The sequence below is a fragment of the Cyprinodon variegatus genome, unplaced genomic scaffold, assembly GCF_000732505.1.
Source record: "Cyprinodon variegatus isolate N-32 unplaced genomic scaffold, C_variegatus-1.0 Scaffold489, whole genome shotgun sequence".
Classification (NCBI taxonomy): domain Eukaryota; kingdom Metazoa; phylum Chordata; class Actinopteri; order Cyprinodontiformes; family Cyprinodontidae; genus Cyprinodon; species Cyprinodon variegatus.
This window is the reverse complement of record NW_015150942.1, coordinates 366116-385833: the sequence shown is the minus strand read 5'-3', so window position 1 is coordinate 385833 and position 19718 is coordinate 366116. Positions and strand designations below refer to the sequence as shown.

Here is a 19718-nt window from a genome sequence, read left to right as displayed (position 1 = left end):
ACAGTTTCAAAACAAAATGATTCATCTCTGCTGTATTTGGTGAAATTTTAAGTGCAGTGTGCAGATTAAGTTGAAGATTTGGGAATAGGAACATATAAAGTCAAGGCAGTGCTGTATAAAACTGGATATAGTTAGGCAGCATGCATAACAGAGCAGAGAAATAAGTTTGCCAAAGCAAGAACAGGTTACCACATGTGTGAAAGTGAAGCTAAACTACACCCAGGTTGTCTCTTTAGGAGGGAAAAAAAGAGCCGAGGTACAGTAGGTGTCATTATTGGAAGAAAATCAAAGTCACTATAGAAGTGACACTGAGTTGAGGTAAAGAAATACTGACTGATGTCACAGTTTTGGCCCGACCATCCCCGGAAACACTTGCAATGATATCCACCAATGAGATTTTTGCAAGAGTAAGCGTTCACACAGGGCTGTCCTGCACATTCATTTGCATCTGTGAAGGCAGGAGGTAGATGAGTCCATAAGTCCAAGAAAAAGCAGAAACAACGACAGAAGAGCTGGATACAAGGGGTCCAAGGATTAAGAGAAAAAGGAAGATCCAGTATTTATTGGCTTCATTTGGAAATGATCTTAATTAGACCATTTATTGTGTGACTAGAATGCATGGTGTATATAATCAGTAAAGGCTTAGTCAATTAAAGAGCAATCTGGATTTTTTTATTTATTTTATATTTTAAGCTGTGGAGTTACATGGCTGTCATAATTTAATGGAAGAGAACAACTTTCCTCTTTGCATTATTGAGCCGAATCTGCCAATACCTTCAGCACTAATGAGCTTGTCTTGTGCATCATAGGGTGGATATAATGTAAGCCATCAATATAGCACCTGACAGTGAAATAAGGCTCTTTTTCTCCCAAACAAATTCCTTTAGTTACTGGTGCAGCACTGCTGTCATCTGGGATGATTCCAACAACTCCAATCCAGCCCAGCAGTTTAACTTCAAATCACAGTTCTTGGATTATGGAGGTGGTCAATGTTATGGTACGACTAAGACTGTAATCCATTTACCTCTAAATGGATAACTTCCATCTGGAAATGGCATTAGGAATTATAAATGCAAATCAATCTTTAAATAAAAAACATGTGAACAAGTTTTATTTATCCAGTTCTTTAAACTCTTATCTAGAAGTATAAAATAGAGGGAAGGGAATCTCTTTATTTCCCGAAAAGCTGCATAAAAGAGTTTATGCAACACCAGAATGATACTATTGGCTTAAACAATTTATTTTTGGGTGAAGACTGCGATCTGTCTTCTTTATTTTATCATGGAATGAGTCAAAGGTTTTTCAGATTTTCTATAAATATAAAAAGAAGGTTCCAAGTGCATTTCTTAGGTTGGGAAATATAACTGTAAATGTAAAAGTTGCTGCAAGGATTATACTGTATTAAATGCTTAACAATCAGAATTGAAAGCATTGTTTTAAAACCCGATGCACAGTGTCTACCTTATTTTCTCATTCATCTTTTACATTTGGAATTACTTCTAACAAATAAGATAATGTGACATCCTGGCAAGGATCTATACTGAGTCTTAATCTTGTTAATTAGAAATAACCTTAATTATATTCTGCATGCAGAATATCAATGTTCAGAGTATTTCATCAAGTTGTCACTGCAATCTAAATGGGTGGAAAAAAATTGCTGCACAAAACATCAAGGAGTAGAGACTATGAGGGAGGCAATCAGCAGAAGGATGCCCTACAGCACACCTTCATGGCTATCCTCTCTGAAACCCAAACCTCTCACTCACACAACAAGCTCTAGGTAAGACAGGAGGCCTATACCTGCCTGTAAACCGAGACTTAAGCATGTAAGGGGACACTTGGGATCTCTTTCCTGCCTGCACCCCCAGACACACATACAAGTGTTTACTGGTCGTAATACATTTCCTGAGTTGGAGCCAGTCACGTCCGATCTTAGGATTAGGACTGATGCAGGGACCAAAGTTAACCCTTTATAGGGCAGTCAGTGAAATCCTTTGAAAATCATGTATAATCATAATAGTGTTATTGGAATCCTGGACAAGACCTTATTACATTTGGAACATTCAAAAAATATGCATACTTTAATGGCAAAAATTTATGTCAATGCAATAAGAAATGCCAACTTGCAAATATAATAAAAATAACAAAAGTGACTCTATAAGACATTCATGAAATCACTCAGAGTGAAAGAAACACTTTTTTTTTTTTTTGGTCCAACATAACCTTAGAGGCATTAATGCTGATACTGGCACTGATATTTTTTAGTTTATAAACCTAAATATGATTGTTAACTAGGTTTATGAACTTTTTAACTTTCATTTTTAACTTTTCAATTAGCCTTTTACCTTTTTGTTCTCAACTTGTTAACTTTTTTTTTTTTTTTTTACTTAATTTAAAGTGGGTTATATATCATTCAAGGGCTCATCTCATCGGTCAAATGTCGTAATAAGATGTACATCCATGATCTTTGCTGAATGGCTGGATATAGATCTTGTGTTTCTAGACCTCACTGAGGGACAAGGGGGTCTCCATTTGTAAGGGGTATGCAAGTGATAAAAAAAACGCTAACTTGCCCAATAAAGGGTTAAAAACTAGCTTATAAAGCTTGAAGTTCAACAACATCTTAGTCTAGGATATGAATTACTTGTATCCTGTGGATCAACAGACCTGTTTTCAATCTCTGGACGTGTCTAAACAAATATTCAAATATCTTTAAGTCTATGGAATGATTACAGTATTAAAAGCTTCACAACTATCCTAAAAGCTCTTTTTAATCACCTGCTCTACAGCCATGAGAGACGTCTTTGAGGATTGACTCAAAACCACTTGTGTGCTTTCATGAACTCATCTACAGGCTGGTTGAGAACAATTTATTAATCAATTTAACAAAATAAGATTGCAAATAGATTTTATTGTCACAATTATCTGCATATGGCTATATCCAAGTATCATTTAACTATGAGCTCTTTGATTTGATTTCAGTTCCGTCTTCTTCCAAGATCAGTCTAGGGTTATATTTAATTAATTTCTTATGACGCCAATTATCAACAAGTGACATCTCAATGTATTGCAAAAGAAAAAAAAACTAAGCAGATTCAAATCCGTTCCAATTCAACCTTAATATAGAAGAGAACTAATTAATAGAAATCCCATACTATAAGATTGAATAAAACATGGTCTGTACCATAACAATGGAAATGAAATAAAAAAAAAACTCCAATTCTGATTATAAGACAGTTTGATCAAAGGCTTTCTATGGGTTCTTTGCACAGCTTCTATTTGGGTAAATATATCCCTACAGTGCTATACTGACCATTTATACAAAGAGACAAAAACATATAATACCATAGAAAAATGTACATAGATATGAAAGGATTAAAAATCAAGGCAATTCATTAAAAGTTAAAGTGGAATCCTAATAATATAACGTCCATTCCATTTTGTAATAAAGCTGATGACTTTGCAGCTTTTATCAAGGAACCAAAAGGCTACAGTGGAGTTAAGATTCCCTTTTCACGTCTTAATTCATTTTTTTTTTTTTAGAATAACCATTTCATATTAACACAGAGTACATGTCAGATTAAATAATACTTCTTCAGCGATAGTATCTAGGTGTTACTTTATTGTATGTCTCGTACTATATCTGTTGGTTGTGCTGTTCTTTTTACATCTCTTTGCAGGTGATGAAGCAGACTGAAAATGTTTTATCATTATCTCCCTTTTTTTTTCTTTTTTGTCCTGTTTTTCCACTTCCATTCTACTTACATTGCAGTGTCCATATAATCTGTAAAACTCCCTGCATAATTATAATAAAGCAATTTATATGCATGAAACAAGCAGAACACTACGGCAATAGCCGCACTGCTCCACTTGTGAAAGTAAAATCTGTTGGGCTTTTTTTTTTTGGCATCAAGACAATTATTCTTATTGCCACATTGCCAGACAGGACACTGTTAGCAAAAAAAAAAAAAATGAATAACCATTAATTTTCTATTCTTATTGTAATATATTTTGACGTAGAATATAGTAAAGGACATTTAATACTTTCCAAACTGTAAAAAGCTTGTAGCTTAACTACATACCAACTGCCTTTTGGAGGTAAACATTATGTTAACCTCCTCATGTTGCACTTCCCTCCAGTTAGCTGTATTTTTAGGAAGTATGGGATTTTTTTTCCCATGATTATGCATATAACACACAGATCTATGTCCCACTAAAGAAAACCAACTCAACCTCTCATCTGTCTCAGCTTTTTATGGAAGATTTTAAAGCCTGGATGTCCTAAATGAAGAAAAGACAGAGGTGGACATTTTTGGTCATTCCAGTGAAGACTCCCTGACTGATATCGGTCCTTAGGCCTAGTATGTCAGTCCTATTATTTCAACTTAGGGATTAAAATAGATCCCAGTCTCAATTTTTGAAAACTCACATTGGAGCTGTTGTAAAATCCATTTTTTTTTGAGGCAGCTAGAAAAAGTTAATCCATGGCTTTGAAGCCACTTGGTTGAAATACTGTAATGCACATTTTCCATCTTCAGAGGGTAAATATGCTGCTGCATGTCTCTTAACAGTTACAAGTAAATATGATCATATTTCCCCTATTTAAGCCTCTTATCATTGGCTGCCAGCATATTTTATGATTCATTTTAAAATCCTGTTATCTGCTTTTAAATATCTAAATGGCCTTGCCCTGCCCTACCTGCTACACCCCTACACACCCTCTTGCCCCCTTAGATCAGCTGATCAGTTGTTACTGATGGAGCCAAAGACGAAACGCAAGCTCAGAGCGGACCGTGCGCTGTGGAACGACCTTCCCTTCTGCATTAGATCCGCCTCTTTACCTTATTTTAAATCTGAAATGTTGACTTTATCTTATTGAGCTTCTTTTATTATTTTATTACCGCTTTTTGTCTTATTACTACTATTATACATCACTTTGTTTATTGTTTTATGTTTGACCATTTGTACCTTATGATTGTGCATAGATAGTTGGTCTTTTGGGTGTTTAATGTGCTTTATAAATAAATTTGGTATGGTATAAAAGTCAACTCACCTATCTGGCAGGTCTTCCCTTCCCACTGTGGGGGGCACACACATTCAAAGCCATCCTCCAGGTTGATACAGGTCCCACCATGAGCACATGGACTCGACGCACATTCATCCACACCTGCAGAATCCAAAAACTGTTCATTTCCGACTAACAGCCATTTTACATAAAACAATGAATTTAAGGAGTATAAATATGTTTTAACTGAAAAAACAGCAAAAGTTAAAAGATAATAAACAGAAGACAAATAAAAAAAATGTAAAAACTCACTTTTTTCACAGGTAGGGCCGTCCCAGCTTGGTGGGCACAGACACCGATAGCCTGTAGCAGCGTCATGGCACGTCCCGCCATTTGAACAGGGGTTGGAAGCACAGGAGTGCTCAGCTGATGACCAAATCATAAGATTATTAGAAAAAAAAAAAGGTTTTAAAAACCAAAAATGTATCATTTGATTCTTGTTGTGTGAATAGTTGTTTCAATAGTCCAGGGATGGACAACAGATATTCTAATTAGCATCAAATAACTAATGAGAACAATTAAGACATTAAAACCTAAAAAGGTATTTTAAAAACTCTTACCAATCTCGCAGTTCTTTCCAGAGAAGCCCTGCGGACATGCACAGAAGTACAGGTCTGGTTCGGTGTTCAAGCAGGTTCCTCCGTTGACGCACGGCTGGTGGCGCCCGCAGTAATTCAGATCTGATCAGAAAAAAACAGCAGCAAGATTTAAGTAGGAATTAAAGTATTCAATCAATAATGAGCAGATCTCTGCTGTGTAGATGCTGAAACTGAGAAAAACGAACCAAACAATAAATGTAAGTGATTTCTAATATTGGGGGTTTAAAGAAGTCAAACACAGAGCAGAAATGCAAAAAGCTATTTAACTTGAAATGATTCTCAATGGCAGGTACAGACATGTCTGTGGTCCGTTCAGGGAGCCAAAAGTAAGAGAGCAACCGTTTTAAACAAAGCCGCTGTTTTCTCCAAATAAACATTACATATGGCCGCAAAACAATTATGCCATCCTATACTTTTTTTTTTCTTCTCTATTACGGCACTTTAGGAGGAATCTAAGACAAAATCTAAAGATTAAAAAAAACGAAATCAGATTTTCCTGGTGTGGCAACCAGGATTTATACCTGGATTCCCCATTAAGTGTTACTCTGCAACTCTTATTCGAGCAAACTCTTCCTAAAACCATGTTACAACACTACTTGAACTACATCCCATCATTTCCTTAAAAAATTAATTCAATGTTAGAAAAGTTGAAATCTGCAGTCAGGATTTTATTTTTCAACGAGCTCTCTGCAGCCACCTCCATGTGCCATTTTTTCTGGGATTTCCCAGAAATCTCGTTGCAGCCTACGCTCAGAATCGAGCACCAGCTGCCTGCGTTGGCAGGATGCGTTTTTTCAGCCCCCCTGCTGTATTGCCTTGTGACTAATTTTCTGTATATGCAGGCTTATAGACAGGTGGTTGAGAATTAGAAGCGCAAACCAACCTGTTATTTGCACATGTGAAATAAAATGCACTGCTTGTGCTTTTTTTTTTTCCTCCCCTGCATAAAATAAATGTACTAAATCTTAAATGATCCTTTCACACAAGGCTTGGGCAGAAAAACAAGTTTCTAAAAGCCTGGTAAATAAATGAGCAGGAATCTGTCTCCACTGGGGATCTCAGGACGCGTCTCATCCCCCAAAGAGCCCTCTGTGACGATGGCAGGTGGGGGGATCGGATGTCCCTGCTGCTGCTCAGATCACAGGAACAGTAAAACTATCCATCTTCTGGTTTCCAGACAGGGAGAGAAGCCAGAAAATAAGACGGAAACTTTATTTGAAAATGATAAATTCCAGCTACGGGTTAGCAGCTGAAACTGCATCAATTAAGTGCTCATTTTAGCTCATTATTACAAAGATATACATTTAAACTTCCCCTCGTGTAATACGGTAATACAGATATGAATATTAAAAAAAATCTGCGATCTCTTCGTCTGCATTCCAGTCAGCTTTAAACTCAATGTATCTCGTTCCAAATGAAACACGGAAACTGCCAGTCGTCTCCCCTCTACTGAAAAGCTGATAACAAAAGAAATCAGGATGCTAGTAGGAACCTCTTTTGAGAGCAATGTCAGAGGTTAGTAAAGGGAATACAGATGGAAGGAAACTGCAGTTCCTAATTTGGTTCCCTGGCGCTCGGCTACGATGCCGCTCACCTTAATAACTGTTTGACGTTGCATCGGCAATAAACATATTCATTCAGAACCTGCAGATATAAACTTACAGCTCACTTTGAGTTGAAGTTAACTGTAGTCTTTTCCAAGACAAAAACATTAATAAATATTTTAAAACTGGTTATAAAGACAAAGTTTCTTGAGGAACTTAAACCGAAAGAATGGTTTAGTTTCTAAAAGATTCAATGGACCGCCATGTTTATCTGGCAACTCCAACATAAAGACCTGACTGGTGGGGGGCTTTAGCAGCAATTCCTCTATGGACAGCTCCCTCTGCATAAAATCATCATTGGGTTTGTTGAAAGCGATCTCACCAAGGACCTATTTTCCTGGAATCTTTTGATAGCTCAAAATTAAATCTATACTTGTGATCAATAATTTTTTTAATCCATTAACTGTAAAATCTGTCTCCCCTAATTTCTAAGCTTCTGCTTAGAAATTAGGGGAGACAGCTGGTTTGGATTTCAATCAATTATCAAACTAATTTAGAGTACATGTTGTTATTGATTGGGATATAAGCCATCAACTGTATCACACTACTGTTTATATTTTTGTTTACCATGAATAAGGTTATATTCCATAGTTTATAATGAAAAGAAAACAGATGGACATACCTCTTTCACACATCAGGCCACCCCAGTTCTTCTCACAGTTACACTGCCAGGGCTGGTTGCAGGTGCCGTGTTTGCATCCTGGGTGGAGCTCGCATTCATCGCAAAAGATGCCTTTCCAGCCATATTTACACCTGTAGGTGAAAAGACGCATTTAATGCAGCTTCCTTTTCTGTAACGTTTTGCAATAATAGGTGCATAAACATGTATGTTTGTTTTTTTTACAGAAACTTATAATAAAACTTTTTGGTCAGGGATTGAGAAAAAAAACAACTTAAAGAAAAACATTAGCTATCACCCTATGAAGAGAATGAAAAGTCATTATCTGAAAAAAATTAGTTATTTTAGTTTACAAAAGCTTAATATTTTAGGTTGATTAAAGTTTTTGCAGGATTGAGCAGTGCTTTTCCATTTTTAGTAAATGCAACTGGATTATTAAGCATTGTTTTGATTTTTTTTGTGTAAATACTATACTAGAATGAATCATGGTACTTCTAGTGAAGAATATCACCATGAGAACATGATAAAGAGTCTTGTCCAACATGTCCAATAATGTAAAAACGATTACAGTAATTGTTTTCTACCTTTATCCCTCACTGTCCAACATAAAATCAAACCAAATCTTCCCTGCTGTGGGATAAGTTAGATGATCTAAATTCAGTTGTACTTCCTTAATGCCAGAATTAGATTAGATTAGATTTTAGATTAGATTCAACTTTATTGTCATTACACAGGTGAAGGTACAAGGCAACGAAATGCAGTTTAGGCCTAACCAGAAGTGCAATAGCAGCAAGTGCAGGATAAATAATGGTTCCATAAATATAGGACATGGGTTTCATCGAATTAGATGATTTGTTTAGCATCTCATCCTTAAAAAATGTTTTCCCAATTTCTAATAAGATGTAGCTATAAAGATAAAAGCCAGAAAAATCCCATATTTGACACGCTCTTACTTTAAAAAACAAAGTCATCCATTGTGCTCATTAAATCCTTTAAAAACAACGTTATAAATTTGCTTATAGTACCAAACCAATAGATAATTTAGCTTTAAAAATGGGCAGTTTATTTGCAATCAATTCATTGGTAAACAAAGCTCCAATATAATTTAACTGCACATGGACTCATATCAGTCCCATGGCCTGCTGCCAAGCAAACCATGTGTATGTTGACATTCCAGGGCAGGAGAGGTTAAGTATACTTCCATGGGCTCCTGTGCACAAGCAGGAGTCTGCTGGGGAAGAAGAGTGGCGGCTATGAGGGCTGTGAACTTGTTCAGGGAGTGAGTGGCTGGAGACAACTGTGTATATACACAGAGTCTATGCGGTGCAGCCACAGTGTCGTACGCTGCTATTCCAAAGCCGTGGTGTCGTCGTGCCAGCTGTCTTGTCAATTGACGGCTATTTTGAGACCCCTGCAGACGGCACCGCTGCCTTTCTGAGAGATGAAGCCCTTGGAAATCTGCTACTCTAAAGCAATAGGACTGAGAAAATCATGAACTGCTCCTGGGCATGAAAGCAAGGGAAAAACGGTACAAAAGAAATTCCCCAAAACCCCTAAAGATTTATGGCCTTATGGGCAAAAAAAAAAAAAAAAAGTCCCTTATCAGCAATTAATTTTGATACAAAATATGCTGCTAAATTAGATCTTTGTGTCAAAAAGTGGAAAATCCTTTTCAAAATGGTTCACTGCTCTGCAAATCCAAGGTGATTCTTAGGACAAGCCTCCTAAATGTGTCGGAACAGGCCCAATGCTGTAGAGTCAAAAGTCTGAATGGAGCACTGTAAAAACAGGCACGCATCGGCTTTTATGTTCCAGCTTTTAGGTGTGACGTACTAGAGGGAATAAAAAAAAAGAAAATGATTTAGTGCCAGCTTTTTGTGCCCTAAGGAATCATTAAATTTGTGCTCCTGCAGGACGATCCTTTACTGCCGCTCCCCTATTCATGTCGCTCTTCCTGTTGACGTTTTATATGAATAAGTTGTAGTTTGTGAACCGGAATGAGAAGACACGTAAAAATGTGAGGCAGTTTCCCAACAGCGGTTCATTACCCCCCTTCATTCCTTTGCTTTCCGCCTAACAGTTTTTTTTTCCTTAATAAAAAGGGAGATAAGCGTGTCCTCACATCCGGCAGGTGGGGAGAGAGGGGCTTCCACAGATGACAACGGGATGTCCATGCATCCTGGAAACAAGTGACCAGCAGGGACGTCCCGCGTCACTTTATTTAACTGTCATTTCCACTTTGGGGGAATGTAAATAACACAGCAGGGTATTCATTTCCTCCGTTGCCCCTTGCCCTTCAAGGAGGACTGAAATGTGGACAGGGGAAACTGGGATCCGACAATTCCCGGCACTGTTTACAGCGTTGCACTTCACACAGGCAGAAGAGCGTTTTCTTTGCTCCAAGGTGCAGAAAGCTGATGAGGCGCTTGGTATTCTGAGGAGGATTTGGGGCTGCTAAAAATACAAGAAGGCAGGCGCGGCTTTGCCCTTGCCTCCTGAAGGGAACTGGGAGATGCCCACAAGGGAAGGAGAGGCCGACACGGAAAACGACAAGCCTCACCAAGTTGATGTTGCCTCAGCTTGGAATGCAAAACCTTCCCTTTTTCAGGCTCATCTACAAAATTGCTATGGTTTTAACTACTGCAGAACCCTCCCTTCAACATAAAAGGGTCTCATTTGAAAAGTAAAAGGTGACAGTAAATCAAATATAGAAAAAGAGGTAATAAGGAAATTACAATTTTTTCATAATCAAAGTTAGATTTGAAATTAAAAATGAGTTTTGTTTTATGAAAAATAAATAATTTCTTACGTGCATTCGCCTGGTGCAGAGCAGTTGGCATGTAACAGGTTGCAGCCTTGTCTGCATATTGCTGAAAAAAGAAAAAAAGCAAGTTATCAAAGAGAGACCTGCAAAGCAGAGTTGGAAATAAAAATAATTTCAAACAAGTCGTAAGACGACAGGATGAGTGACACTGCAAAGAGGGACCAATTTACGACCAGCATGTAAAATTCTATCCAGCTTTTAAAAACATCTCCACCTTTTCAACACCAATGTTTTCACTCTGAATGATTTAGAGGGGGACCCCCCCAACCGTCCTCCCTGATGCCACCTTCAAAGATGGCTACACCCACTGTGGATTTTACAATTCCTTCTATAGAGATGCCACAAACATTCCATATCAAAACAGTTTTGTTCCAGGGACAGAAAGGGTCTTTCAAGAGAGGAGCAATTAAACAAAGCAGATATTTAATGGGTGCAGGTAAATCAGATTCTCTTTCAAAAGCTATTATCAGATGGTAAAGAATGGTCTAACCTGTCCGACAGTCTGTGCCCATCCAGCCCTCCAAGCAAATCCGAGTCCCTGAAGGGTCGCAGCGATAGTGTCCGAAGTAATCGTCCCGAGGAACGCACAGTTTGTTGCACTTGTTCCCGTAGTAGTTCTCATCGCAGCGCACCCTGATGCGGTAGACCAGGCGTGCCACCAGCCCTTCATAAAAGATCGTCTCCCAGGGATCGCCGGGGTTGATCATGCGGGTGTGAACCCCACGTTCAATCATCTGATTCTCATCATCTGAAACACAAAATAGGTTATTTTGATTGAGAAAATGCATGAAGCCTCAGCGGCCATCAAGTTTAAAGGGAAACAAAAGTTGCTCAAATTCTGATTTTTTTTCACTCTTAATTGAACACCAGCATCAGAGGAGAAATTCTGCAAGAATTTTAAGATTTCCAAGAATTTTTCATATCAACTGGACAACCAGATAAACAAAAACAGTTATTTCATCTCCCCAACGATCACACTGAGACCTCGTCTTGGTGTCGTCTGTGTTAGTCTGAGAGAAAGACGATATCAAACACTTTAAGTTAAGTATAGTCTTCAACTTAAAGCCAAAAGATGCACAAAAACTGTGATATAGATGGTATGAAATACAAAACGACATACGGTACTTACAATGAAACAGGATGCACCAACAAACGTGATATTGTTGGCGTTTTAATCAGACAGCTACTTTTAAACAAGGACAGAGCTGTTAACAGATTACTGGAAGGCTGAACAGTGTAGCTACAGAGATAGAAACCTAAAAAACATTACAATACTAATCTGGTAATCACCTATTTCCATTGTTTTGGACTTAGCTGAGCCAAGTTTAATGGATCCAATTGGAACGACTAGTCAACCTATTATCCAAGTGCCACCTTCCTGCCCATTCTGAGGTATTCCCATACATTCCCTGGTCATGAGGCATACATGGAGCTTTCAGTCACTTCCAGTTCTTCTCCCAGCTCTAATAAGATGTCAGACCACCTCACCAAAATTTACAGCAAGCCTCGCCTGGATGGTTTACATCTGCATCCCATTTCTAAGGCTAATTCCAGCAAATCTACAATAGAAGCTAATTCAGCCACTTGTACCTTCGTTCTTGGCCTTTCAGTCATAATCTTAAATGGAAGTAAACAAAAGGCAAATTACACCTCTCCAAAAGAAATAAAAACTATGTTAGAAAATTATGAGCTACACACATATCATTATATAGTAAAGAATTTGTTGGTTAAGAGTCAACTACACACAACTCATGCGGATTCTACCCCAAATACCTTAAAATCCAAAGATGCAGAAAGAAACCATTTCAAATAGACTAATATGAGACATCTTAAGGAAATTAATTGCAACAAATAGATCCAACATGCTTTCATTCAGGAAGAACATCTTTGATATCCTCTGGAGAAAGTACATGTGAACGATACAAGCTGAATGTCAGGTAACCATGAAAACCATGTAGTCTATCCATCATTAGGGAGCTCTAGCGCTGCCTCATGTTGGTGCTTGTTATCGGCCTGTGGCTCCAAACATTCTCAGAAACGTCACAGTAGGAAAACTAATTGATTTATCAAAGTGAGCTCAATGCAGACAAACAATCGCCATGGTGTGGGCCCTGTGATTTCTTTTTCAACGCTTTTGGACTCATTGGAAACAGGAACACACACATGCCTGCACCTTCCTCTGCTGGGGACTTACACAATGTCAAACAGAATTAAGCAACAACAACAACAGAAATAACCCTCGCCAGTTGCCAGATAGAGAACAATGGGGTCTGGGCCCAAGCCACTCTCTGCTACCAAGTGTCTAAACAGTGAGCCAGTTCACCCAGTCCACTCTACTTCCTGTTCGATAAACACAAGGAAAACAGCCAGCTGCCTTCCTGAGGACACAGGGGGGCAGACGGGAGGATGTGACGGTGGAGGAGAGGAATCCACTGACGGAACGACACACTGGTTCTTGTGTAGAACTAGACTAGCCTGCTGAGTCAGGGTAGACATGTTGAGCTGCATGTCTATTGGACTTGTAAAGTCATGTCTTTAATATTCAGGTAGAACACAGGCTGTCTGGGTGACCAATGAGTCGACAAATGAGCAAGAGGAAAATTGAGGAAGGATAACATTAAAATTCAATAAAAGTCTTCAAGGAGACACACCCTTAATCCTTACGGCAAATCACTATTCTAGCATGCTCCCAATTGGTCGGCCAGTCAGTTTCTCTCAACCCCATCTGATCAGTGACCAACAGGTCAAACACCGCAGTCCGGTTTCATCATCTCCATTAAATGCCAAAAATCTAATAATTTAAAGCACCTTATGGTATACATGTAGTTTAAGGTTATAGCTGTAAAGGGAAATGTTGAAAAGTTGAGGTTTGAATCTATTAGATCTCTCACCTCTAACAATTTACTTTTTAAGAAGGTAAAACAATTGACTATTTCACATAGGGAAAAAAAACATTGGAGTTTATTTTTAAAAGGCTTCATATTTATTTTAGGATCAAAATGTATTTTGTATTCAGAAACAATTTAAGCCAGTTTCACAAATTGGAGGGCTTTGCCACCAGATAGATTGTTAATACATATCAGTTCTGAGGCACATAATACAGTAGGGAGGGGGAAAATCCTCATAATACATAGTTTACCAGTAGATTGTTGAATATGTGGTAGTAGTAAAGTGCAAGAACCCAATATCTAAAAATCAACCTCCAAGAAATTAGAAGCTAATGGTAGAAATTGAGATACTTTCAAGATACTTTTCAGAACAAAGTCATTTGACGACTACAGATTTGTTAAAAACATTTTACTGCAGCATTACGAGGAAAATAAACACCATTTAAACTGCAGCCTCACAGTTTTCTGAATTTATTCTGCAGTCTCACAGTTTGACCTAAACCTGACCTTTTTAAACAAACATTTATCCAAATGATAGTGAAAAAAATGAACATGCTCCATTAAAACAACAAAGGTGTGGTCTCCCAACAAAAACCAAGAAGCGCTCAGAAAAATGTGCTGATCTGCTGGTACATGTGCAGAAAGCACGCCTCAACACATTTACTTTTAAATCAGGCAAACTATAGATATAGAGTAACTTTATCTAGATTTCCCATTATTATTTTTTGCAAAAGCGTATTTAAAAGATGACACTGACATAATACCAATCTTCTTTTCTGCAATAATCTTCCTTTTTCATAAAATTAAAAACAGGGATGCTTACACTCCATAGAGTATTAACTATAGACCCTATGAAAAAAACCTAATGAAACCTTTAAATAACTTTATTATTTAAATAAAATTTACAAAAAATAGAGTCACTTTATTCCCTTAAAATATCCAGCTTAGGTTCAAGACCCACAGAGGACCTACAAAGCACAAAAAAAAAACTAGAAATTATACCACCATCATGCCAATTACTGTTGCTCTGTATCTTATAGTAGAGAAGCCATACCCAGTTACATTTTGAAGATTAGCACTCTACCTTTTTGACTTTCATCTGTGGTGAATAAAGATCTTTACTGGAGGTGCTCCAGTCAAAACATTATTAATGTCATAGAATGGTCAGGGTAAACTTTATATCAAATCCAATGGAAAACCTGTGTCAACTTGACAAATAATCAGATACTCTCCTTCCAATCTGAATTACTTTGAGGTATTTTTTTAAGAACTGCCAAACATTCAGCTTGTAATTTTGCAGTTATGGTAGAGAGTTGCTCTAAAAACCAGGAACTTTAAAAACAGTGCATGTTATCTCTTTGTAAAGAGACTCCGGTGCAGGTCCGGTGTGTTTTTCTAAAATGCCAATAAGCTCATATTTCTCTTTCCTCACCCTCCATTTACTTAATAAACTGACACAATGATAAATGTTACACAAGTCTTAATTTAAACAAAATATTTAGAAATTATTAACAAATTAAATAAAACATCAATGAATAGCTGTTAAGAGGAGCAGCTATGTATGTACTTCAAATGATCTCACGAAGGTTTAATCTCATTTAATTGATTATAATAATTGTTGACTAATTTAGTAACTGAAATTTCTTTGAGATATACACACCAGATATACTGTGCACTGAACTCTGACAAACTGCTTTTCCAGCTGTACTTGTGCCGAAATGCGTATTTGCTCACGCGTGGTTCAGAGTCTACGCTTCACACTCCATACTGATAGTTTACTTTCAATGGTATGGCTCTTCCTGCTCTTGCTACTTCATAAACAATTTGTGGCTGATCATTTTCTGCCAAGCAAAAAAAAATCCCTTTGTCCCACATTTTGTTAGCTTGTCTGTCAGCTATATTAACCGATATGATGTGTTAAACTAGATCTGCTATTTTTACAGCTTTTGTTAGCCACTTAGTATAAAGTAGGGCATTAATGTATAAAAAAAGTATTTGAATTCTATTAATCAACATTTTCTGCCCAACAGCAATGATGAACTGCATAGTAGCATTCTATACCCAGCTATTGCAGTATCTAGGAAAGAGCCATCTGTTTGGCAAAGAATGTTGTTGTTATTGGAAATTGTAAAAGTTAACTAAAACCTTTTTGAGTTTTACTAAAATTATCACATATAGAATTGACTGAAATGCAACTAAGACTAATAGTTTTTGTCCTGAAGACTAAGACTAAATCTAAGATGGCTGTCAAAACAAAACTGACGGCTTATAGTGAGGTGCGCTCTATAGTCCGGAAAATACAGTAAGCTCTATCCAGAACTAATTAAGTGACATGGTTTTAGCTTCACTTGGTTTAAACTCTGTACAAAATCTTCAAGGCACCTTTAAGTAGAAGATTCAATGGAAAAAAATCCTCTAGAGATTAATCAGTTCGCTAATAATGATTAGTGGCATTGGTGCATTGGCTGATGGCGATACAGGAAAAAAACAAAAATATTACCTAAAATATATCGGATATATTAGTCCATCTTTATCCCTTTTCTTCCACCTCCAAATAATGCATTTTTTATACATCAGTGTATTGATTATGGTTGTTATGAAGCTAATCAGTGCAGCAAATACATTCAATTTACCCCAAGAATGTGAACAAAAAAGAATAAAAATGCTTTGTATTGATAAGCAATCAATGAAAATGTAAAAATCAAGAACTTCTTTAATCTTGCATGGGAAGCACAGTTATCTACTAAAAAGTAGAGAAAAAAAATAGGGTCAAGACCCCTGAATACTTGGATCTGAACCATCCATTTAGGTCCTTTACAGCGACTTGGCTCAGAGCTGAATGTTACAAGCTGGAAGGAAACCAACTGGAATGTTTCGAACAACAATTAGGCCTCAGATCCATCAGTCGCAAATCTACTCAACTAATGTAACAACAAGAAACTGCACACAGCTAATCAAAGAGTGATGATGTCAATATCTATTTATTCTCCATTGTCTTCATCCACGGGCGGAAGTCTGTTTGATGAGGGCGCCAAAACAGGATGCAAATACCTCAAATAAACAGGCAGAAGATTGGGCAAAAAGAGATGTCAGAAACTGTATGTCCTGAGTTGATGAACAACAAGCGCAAGACTCTCATTAAGAATCATTGGTGCTTTCACAGATCAAAGATGCAGTCAGACCTGCGGATATTACAGCCATTGAGAGGTCTTCCTTGGGGGGGATGGGGCGGGAGTTTTATGAGAGGAGTCAAAAAAAAAAATAATAATAAAGCAGGATACAGCTGGTCAAAAAGGACCATCAGAGCCAACATTACTCAGAATAAAGGCTTGTACTGGTAGGAGATTTATGGGGATGACACCATGGAGCATATTTCAGCATCAACTAAGCACAGGTATGGGGATGAATTCATAAAATTTTAATCAGCCTAAATTGAATAATAGATTTGCTAAAAAATGTGACTCATTCTGCATCATATACAGTCTAGTAATGATATTAACATGGGGGGAAAAAAAAAAAAATCTCCTTTGTAGCTTTTGATATCAATGCAGTTACTGGAACCCCCTTCTTTCAATGGGATTTTTTTTTTTTTACACAGCTTCCCACTTTAGGAATGCACAAACCAAACATTTCAATGCTAAAAAATATTTTTAAAGGTATCCAATATTGTCAAAAATACAGGTTTTCCAGGTATCATTAAACGGCAATTGCTTGAGAACCGGTTCCATAAGGACTATTACAAGGAGAGCAGCAACAAACCACCAATTTATCCTTTACAACTGATGTCAATGAAAATGCTAAAGGACTACGAAAAAAACCACAGCATTAAAAAAAAATTATGAAATGAACAAAATGGTAACATCTTTTATAATAAACTGCAGCAATGAAACCTTAACTTACTGCTGCGTGTGTCGTTGTCCCAGTCCCAGGCCTCCACAATCAACGTAAAAGTCCGCTGCAGAAAAGAAAAAACAGACATGAAATTTACAAAAAAATACTCGCTTTCTCTACTTTTAGTGCAAACAAAGACAGAGTGTATTTTATAAACTAATCAGTGAAACTTTAGACAATAATTCAAACTAGTTTTGCGCCGATGCCATTTATTTGGCCCCCGATACGATACCCGATACTTGGCTGTGCAGTATCGGCTGATACCAATACCCGCTGTTTGAAAATGATGTGTGTGTGTATATGAATAACTGCATACTACTTGGATGTAAAATAATTGCAATCATGGCTTTGTCAAGCTGCTGTCTACCTTTGTGAAGCAGGACAAAGACTAAAACAAAGTGAATCCAGTAGAACTTTTTATTGCCTACCTGGATTTTTTTTCATACTTGCTTTGATTATGATTTATTTTCCTATATTTTAAACATGTAAAGCATGTCTTTGCATTGTCTTTGTACTGAATTGTGCTATACAAATACATTTGGCTTGCCCTGCCTTGGAATGGGTGACAATAGTTGAAGAAACTTTTGGCTCTCAAAATGGTATCGGTGCCCTATTTGTCGGTACTCGCCAATACAGATACCACCATTTTAGTGCCGTATCGGAGCCCTGACAGATACTGGTATCGGTGCAACACCAATTCAAACCAAAGAATTACTTCTCTTATGATCTTCCATATTACTTTGATTTTTATATGCTTCTTAAATCTTGATGTATTCTAGATTGCACTTGAGTGCAAATAAAACAATTAGGCAAATAAAGTTTCTTGTTCCATTAAAGTTTTTTACTATTATATTTATGTAACACAAGTCCCATGCATGCTAAAAAAAAAACCCCCAAAAAAACATGTTAGCTTTTACTAGGGAGTAAATATCAGCAGAGGTCATCTTGCTGAGAGAAAAAAAGGAGAGCATAATTCCAGTCATCCATTTCTTGAACAAGCATCACACACACATTTGAACAGATGATGCAAAAATCAATTTTATTGCTACTACAGAGTCTGGTATTCAACTTGGCTCCACTACACAGAGTAGTGCTTGAGTTACAGCTCCAATGAAACCCAATGATTCAGAAATAAGAGAGCAAGCTACAGTAGGTCCAACTGTGGGCCGCCAAAAGTAGCAACTGGAGATGAGTTAAGATCAACATCAACTTGTGTGATGCCTTTAACTGTCCTGTAGCTCCCCACATAAAGCACAACCTGCATGCACTTTTTAGCTTAAAAAGGGAAACTGTTCAAGATCTAAAGTTTTTCATTTCAATTCTCAAAATGAGCGTTTTTTTTAAACTGGCCGCGTAGCATGGCTTCAAGCAGCTTTATAAATGAGAAACAGCACTCCTGTGCTCCAAGAGGAGATATCCAGAGAGTCATTATTGGAGGAGTTTCAAATAGGTTGAAAGGAAACCAAGCTATTAGGAGAAACAAAAACTTTAACATATAGAAATGTTGTACCGATATTGTGCCACTAATCAACAACAAGCTGAGAATCACACAAAAAGTAGGCCAAAGCAATTTACTGCTAGTTTGAAGAAAAGTGCCCTTATCCTTCTTTAAATGGCAGAAAAAAAGTCAAGAGCAGCTGCTTCCAAAATGCAACGCCTCCATAATTGTTGGCACACTCAAAGTTCTGTAAAAACTCTTTAACAAATGAATCTTTCAGTTTTCCTGCTAAATTTGTCACAGAAAAATATGTTTAGTGGTGAGATTTTAAATATTAAAAAAAACTTGAGCCCCTCCCCCCAGGATTAGATTCAGCATCAACTAACAGATCTGTGCAAAAAACAAACAAGGAATTTTCTTTAGTTTCACACCGTTAATGATTCCATTGCAATTATGTTCAAGCAAAATAATTTTTTTTTTTATATTTTTTTGTTATATTTACAAAAAGGTGCATGTACATTTTTGAATATACATGCACCTTTTAACAGGTTCTTAATTGTAAGCCTTTTTATTAGTGCTTCAGCTGCATATAGGACAATTTAAGGAGTTTATCTTACTTTTAGTAACCTGACTCCGCCAGATGGATTTGCTCCGCATATCCATCTGGAAACCTTCCGTTGAAGTAATTTTGGGAAGGGGGGAATATACTAGTTAGCTGATTGGCCTATGTTGGTGATAGACGGGCCAAATAAACCAATCAGATCAACGAAGCATATGACGTACTAACAGA

General features: G+C 37.3%; 1 protein-coding gene across 1 annotated transcript in view; it reads right to left on the bottom strand.

The window, feature by feature from the left end:
• jag2 (jagged 2) overlaps positions 1–19718 on the bottom strand; it is a 37107-nt gene that overhangs the window by 14691 nt on the left and 2698 nt on the right. The window contains exons 2-9 of the mRNA XM_015390228.1: positions 17500–17554; positions 11202–11459; positions 10697–10757; positions 7891–8021; positions 5626–5745; positions 5318–5431; positions 5054–5167; positions 335–448 (exon numbers count right to left, since the gene is read on the bottom strand). Coding sequence (XP_015245714.1) covers positions 335–448; positions 5054–5167; positions 5318–5431; positions 5626–5745; positions 7891–8021; positions 10697–10757; positions 11202–11459; positions 17500–17554 — 967 coding nt within the window. The remainder of the gene's footprint in view (positions 1–334; positions 449–5053; positions 5168–5317; positions 5432–5625; positions 5746–7890; positions 8022–10696; positions 10758–11201; positions 11460–17499; positions 17555–19718) is intronic.